Genomic DNA, 6,232 nt, shown 5'->3' with positions numbered 1-6,232 from the left:
GGGCTCCCGGGGCCGAGGCAGGCGGGGGCCGGCGGCGGCACGGCGGGGCCGAGGAGCCCGAGGGCGCCCCGGAGCCCCCGCTCTCGCGTGGAGGGGCACAACGAGAGCGGGGCTGGGCGAAACGCCCCCTCCCCGCGGGGCCGGGGGCAGCGCGCGTCAAAGCTCGAAATTAATGAGGGGTCCCGAAAGCGTTTATGCCCCGTGTAAGCAGGAGCTGGAAGAATCGAGTTGTGRAGCTCATCGTTTTGAAAAGATCTCGATTATTTTTTAATCGATTTTATCGAGTGAAAGTAGCTGTAGGAAGARAGAGGTTTGGCTCAAGGGGTGGAAGGAAGTGGCGAGAAACAAGGATAGAAAGGGGCTCTCCGGGAGGGTCCCCTGCTGGAGGAGTCACAGGAGAGGGGAAACTTCGCCGCTCTCCGAGGGACCAGGAGGGTTTTGATGGGAACTTCAGAGCACTGGCGGTCAATTCAGAAGCCGCAACTTTCGCTTCAGCACAACCACTTCTTCTTCTCTTAGTAATAAAACGAAGTGTCCGTGTGAATGTAGCGGGTTAGGAGAGCCCCGGGYCGACCCCAGCCAGCAAACCGAGAAAATATCCGCTCTCCACCTCCACTGGCATTTTGGGTTTGTTTCATGCAAAAGAAGCACCAATTTCGCTTTAAAAAAGCTGCTAGTTCAAAGGGTAGGAAATGCGGCCATAAACCGCGGCTTCACCCTCCGAGGTGCCGTGATCAAAGCCGTTTTCTTTCTAAAGATAAAATGAACGTTTATATAGTGAGAAAGCGAGATTGATTTACGGATTTAAACACGCCGTTCTTATTGCGGATCATAAATCTGTCACGGAGGCTGTTGGGGCTGAGAAACTCCCGCACTGCGCTGCTCGGAGCGGCGCCTTCAGAGGCAGCCGAGKGCCGCGGGGGCCGGGCGCGGCCGGCGCGCCCCGACGGCCCGCTGCTTCACACCCGCGCACGCTCGGCTCTGCACACCCGTGCAGCCGCGCACACACGTACGGCGACTTCCTCTCCTCTCGCCTGCTCTCACACAAACAAATCTCCGTGGGCCGTCGCGGGTGGATTACTCGCCTTCGCTCTCACACAAGGGCCGTTTTTGTCCGGTTTTGGGACCGAGAGGACACAAAGGGATCGAGCAGCCGAGCGAGGCCGCTGGCTGCGGGGCCCGGCCGGCGTGGGGGTGCCGGGGCCGGCGGGGACTGGCGGCCCGGGGTGCCCCTGAGGTGCCCTCCCCTCCCCTCCGCCAGCCCGGGGGTCCCGCCCGCGCCGCGCAGCCCCGCGCAGCCCCGCGCAGCCCCGCGCAGCTGGGCACAGAGAGGCTTTTGAGAGCGCCGTGGGCAGGGGCGAAGCGGGAGGAGGCGCGGGGGGAGAGCGGGGGGGGGGAGAGGGACGCTCGGAAACAAAGGAATTTCTGAAAATGAGAGGGGCGATGAGGCGCGGGACGAGGAAAAGTGGCTGCGTCGGGCTGAGGTGCATTTTTTGTTCATTTGCTTGGCTGTTTGGGGACTTTTTCGAAATGATTTTTCTAAAGTAAACTGAGGATCAGAGTCAGCTGTGCAAAGACAGATCACAGCCTCTCTGACTCTAGATAACCAAACGCCTTTCTGTCTCTCCCTTCTCTCTTTCTGTCTTTCTTTCTCACAAAGACACTAACAAACAGCGAAAGCATTTTGCGTCTTGAAGTTAAATAAAAGAGAGGACAAAGTCTGTTGGGCCTGGACTCGAAAATAGAACGCTTAAGCCATTGTAGGCAGAAATATTGCACCCGTATAGGTCCCTTCTCTATTCCTTCGTTGCTTCCATCCTTGTCTCCCCATGCCCATTCCCCTCTCACAGGGAGGGAAAAAAAAAAAAAAAAAAAAAAAAGAAGAAGGCGCCGCTAGGAAGCAGGCGGGACCGAGGCGGCTTGGGACGAGCCGCGCAGAGCGGCTCCCGCACACGCAAAGTTTTGCTGAACTCCGTCCGCTCCGTGCTGGAAATGCTCCCCAGCACAATGTCCAGCCTTGGAAAGGTCAAGGGGTTTGAGAGGTCAGTCCGTGGCTATAATACACAGCTAATCGCCTAGAAAACGTGTCCTCTGCGTGAACTCTATCCTCGATCGGTGCTTGCAAGCTCTGAATTTTACCTCCCTAAATTTCTCCCCGCCTTCAGCACCTCCGCAAGGCGCAAAATACGAGGTACTGAGCATGTCCCCCGCGCATCGTGCCCGGGACCCCCGGGACCCCTACCCCCCCAACACACACAGCTCCGTAGCCATCACTCCCGGGATATCCGATCCCCAGGACACCCGACCCCCTCTCCCAAGGACACTCGGCGCCCTCGGGACACCGGACTCCCCCGGAACAAGCCGGTCCCCCCGCTCTCTGCAGAGGTCTGAGCCCTTCGGGACTCTGCTCGCCACAAAAGCCTCCAAAACCGGGCCCGCGCCTGGGTGACACGGGCAGGGAGATGCTGCTCGTACCCAAAAAGAAAAGAAGAAGAAAGAAAAGACAAAAAAAGACAGAAGGAGACTACCCCCCCCAAAAAAAAAAAGAAAAAAAAAAAAAGAAAAAAAGAAAATGAGCGAGCAGCCCCGGAGGCGCCGTGTCCCGGGCGGCCGCCGAGCAGAGCCGCCGCCGGCAAGGGCGCGCCGGGACCGGCCGGGAGCGAAGCCTCCCTCGCTACGCGGGCCCCGCCGGCAAACTTTGCTCGCTCCCTTCGCTCACATCGGTCAAAATAAAACGAGAAAACAGAAGGAAAACCCCGCAAAAGAATTCACGTGTTGTTTTCCTTTCTTTCTTTCTCCCCCCCCCCCCAAGCTTTCTCGTGAAAGGAGGCAATAAAACGATCAGAAATGCATGCCAAGAGAGCAGCGCTGTTACCTGGTTCGCTCCCACATCCTTTTCCGAACGCCCCAGAGACGGCCCTCATGGTTTGGGTGGTTTCTTCCAAAGTGAGAGGTCTGGGGGAGGGGGTGGCTTGGGGGGTTTGGGTTTGTTTTTCTCCCCCAAAAATAAAGCTTTCACCTTTACGATCCAGATTTTATTATTAATATTATTATTTCCCCTGAAGATTCTTGCAGGGCTCCGGGTGCTTTTTTCCCAACAGACGGTCTGCGGAGATTTGCTGTTGAATAACAATGGGAAAAGGATAAGTATTTAAAGAAAAGAAGTGATTAATGATTTTCTGTATAATTCTCGCATTTTTCTTGGCTTCTGTCTGCTTATAATGGCTGTGAACTTTTAGGTCCTATAGAAATCTTCTTTTCTCCCCCTTCTATTCTATTCATACTTTCCAGCTTTGATTTGGTTCTATAGAACCTGCATTCCTAGAAGCATATGCTTTTTTAAGAACTATTTTTGCCATTCTTAGAAGCACTATCTTGAAAATAACACCCTCTTTACATCCACAGCAGATCAAAGGAAAAACAGTAAAATAAAATGCAACAACAACAAAACCACCCCATCCTCAGGCATTACAATAAAATACAGCCCTTGCCACCCTCTCTGGGAAAAGAAAAAAAAAAGAAAGAAAGAAAGGAAAAARAACTTTAAAGGTTTCCAGTTGCTGCCTCTAAAACTGTGATAGTTAACCAAAAATGCTTTCATAAATCCACTTCTTCTGTATCAGAACCTGTAATAAATATGTATCATGTGACTACATTAATATTATTTTAAAGTATTAAAATGTCAATAGAAAGAAAAATATAACGGCCCTTTGTTTGAGGTGGGGGAAGGGCTACTTCTGAAGGCACTTTATTTGCAAGGTGGTCGTGCAGTGACTTACTACAAATAAAGGAATAGCCCATAAACTCACTCTGACTTAAAATATTTCAAGCCCTGCCTTTGTTTCTGAATAATGCGGTGGAATATTTCAGTGCTTACGGGGGGTCTCAGAGACTTCCATAAACATTGAACAAATAAGCAAAAGCCCCCCTTTTTTAGAGGCCAGTGTAAGAAAATGATTATTTTCTTCAGATGGTGTAAAGACCTTCCCCCCTGCACCCCCACCCCCACCATGCCCGGCTCACAATAGTCTTTTTCTTATATTTGTAACTTAGAATTGGAATGTTATTTCGTCCTGAACAGTATTTTCGATACTTTCTATGAGAAAGAAAATGAAAATTAATACAAGAGCTGCGGCTCACAAAAGAAGCCATTTGTCTTCTTGATTATCTATTTGCTTGTCAGGCTATGAGCTATCGCAGGAGCCAGCTCCTTTGTAATATAAAAATACACAGAAAACCTGCAAACACCGAGAAACATCTGTGCAAAAATTAGACTCATTAATGCATTAACTACCTTGGAGAAGGAGATTTTTTAAAAAATCAAGAAGTCTCTCTAGAGAAATACAACGCTGCATCCATTCTTTAAAGCAAAGCAAAGCGCTAATGACTACCTCTGTTTTGTCTGAAACCAGTTTGAGAAGAGCATATTAATATAAGCTTAGAACAAATAAATCATAATACGTAAGGCTTTAGCAGTACTTAAGGCTGATATAGCCCATAGTCAAACATCTTTTGTTTTCATTAGGGAGTTGAGGCTGTGCCACTGACGACAGAAATCCCAGTACAAAAGTAACGTGCTTTTTAATTAATTTTTTTAAATCTATTTTTTTCTCAGCAAAAATAAAATAAAAAATAATAATAAWAAACACACACAGGGCCAGCTTCACAATGAAAAATTTATTTCCACTGGCGGGTTTTTCCCCTGGTATTTACAAGTCGGCGCGGACGCGATGAAGGACAAAAGGAGRCGGCGGGGCCGGGCGAGGGCCCGGCGGCTCCGCGCCCGCGGAGCGGCCCGCCCGGGGGCCCCTCACCTCCCGCCTTCGCCTCACAGTGTCGGCGCAAGCCCGGCCTGGGCCGGGGGGAACCGCGTCTCCCCGCAGACCCCCCCCCTCCCCGCTGGGCCGCGGACCTGCGTTCAGGTGGCACCGTTTACCGTCAAGTTTCTAAACTAAACCTGTTTCTTCCCCTTTCTCCCCCCCCCCCCGCCCTCCCCTCCCCGGACTTACAAGCGAAGTAATAAACCTGCTGGACTCAAACATGGCAGGGGGGGGCCACATAAGTGTCCCTTCTCTTGGTTTCTTTGTCCACCGCCCACTGAACATAATTTTACTTTGTTTTAGTGGTTCCCTCGTCCCCCACCCCGGGCTGCACGAACATCCCGGTATCCAAGATCTCTCCAGTCCCCACGGTCCTTGTAAAACGTGGAGCCGACCGGGATTTTTTGTTGAGTTTGTTGTTTTTCTCCACCGCAGGGCTGTGCTAGAACTGCCGCGTCTTTGGGATGTCTGAATAGAAACTTTCGTTTTGTGGCTGGTAGGCGAGAAAAGAAAAAAAGGAGGAAAAATAACGCGGGGGGTGGTGGTGGGGGGGTGATCCAGTTCGTCTTGGAGAAACTGAGCCTCATTTATTAAAGTGAACGCTGGTTGTCGAGGTAATAGCAGACATAAGGTCCATCCTTTGTACGGGAGAGTAAACATGACAAATGGGGCAGAGCTTGGCGTGATTAAAGATGAAACAAGGATCCATCTTAGCCAAATCTGAAAACTACTATCTACAGCCTCCTTTTAATGGAAGAGAGGCACAACAGCGCATCTCTGCTTTGTTGTAGCTGAGTATCCCTCTGCTCCCCCTATAAATAAAGAGTACCCCTCCTTCCCTGGCTTCCTGGAGCATAAAAAAAAATATATATCATGTGTTCCCTACACACACTCACACCAACTCACACCCACAAACACACACTCATCCATACAAGGAGTAAGTTATAGGCTGGTGGCTGGTCCATTGGATCGGTTTTGAGAACCTCCTTGTTGTATCTGCAGGCTGGCGGAGGAGCTGGAAGAGTTAGACCTGATCTTGGTATTTGGTAACTTGTGATCTTTTTTCCATTTCATCCTCCTGTTCTGGAACCAGATTTTGATCTGGCGCTCGGAGAGGCAGAGGGAGTGGGCGATCTCGACCCTGCGCCTCCGGGTGAGATAGCGGTTATAGTGAAACTCCTTCTCCAGCTCCAGGACTTGCTGCCTGGTGTACGCTGTGCGGGAGCGTTTCGGTTCCCCTCCTGAGTAATTGGGGTTTACTGAACAAACACAAAGGAGGAGAAAAAAAGAGAAAAAGAATTACTGAGCTGTTCCTTTCCCCCTCAAAAAGCATCACACGTTCTTTTGGTGGGGGTAATACTAAAAAAAAAGAAAAAGAAAAAGAAAAAGAAAAAGAAAAAGAAAAAGAAAAA

General features: G+C 50.4%; 2 protein-coding genes across 3 annotated transcripts in view; both read right to left on the bottom strand.

The window, feature by feature from the left end:
* HOXB3 (homeobox B3) overlaps positions 1-3,042 on the bottom strand; it is a 24,451-nt gene extending 21,409 nt beyond the window's left edge. For both annotated transcript variants that reach the window (XM_085313012.1, XM_085313020.1), the window contains exon 1: positions 2,876-3,042. The gene's annotated coding sequence lies outside the window, so the exon portion shown is untranslated. The remainder of the gene's footprint in view (positions 1-2,875) is intronic.
* Positions 3,043-4,662: 1,620 nt separating this feature from the next.
* The window catches only part of HOXB4 (homeobox B4), a 2,983-nt gene continuing 1,413 nt past the window's right edge, over positions 4,663-6,232 (bottom strand). The window contains exon 3 of the mRNA XM_085313023.1: positions 4,663-6,079. Within this exon, the coding sequence (XP_085169149.1) occupies positions 5,763-6,079 (317 nt within the window). The 3' untranslated portion in view covers positions 4,663-5,762. The remainder of the gene's footprint in view (positions 6,080-6,232) is intronic.

The sequence above is a fragment of the Rhea americana genome, unplaced genomic scaffold (assembly GCF_003343005.1).
Source record: "Rhea americana isolate MKP2758 unplaced genomic scaffold, rheAme1 scaffold_374, whole genome shotgun sequence".
NCBI lineage: Eukaryota > Metazoa > Chordata > Aves > Rheiformes > Rheidae > Rhea > Rhea americana.
This window is presented reverse-complemented; position numbering and strand designations above follow the sequence as displayed.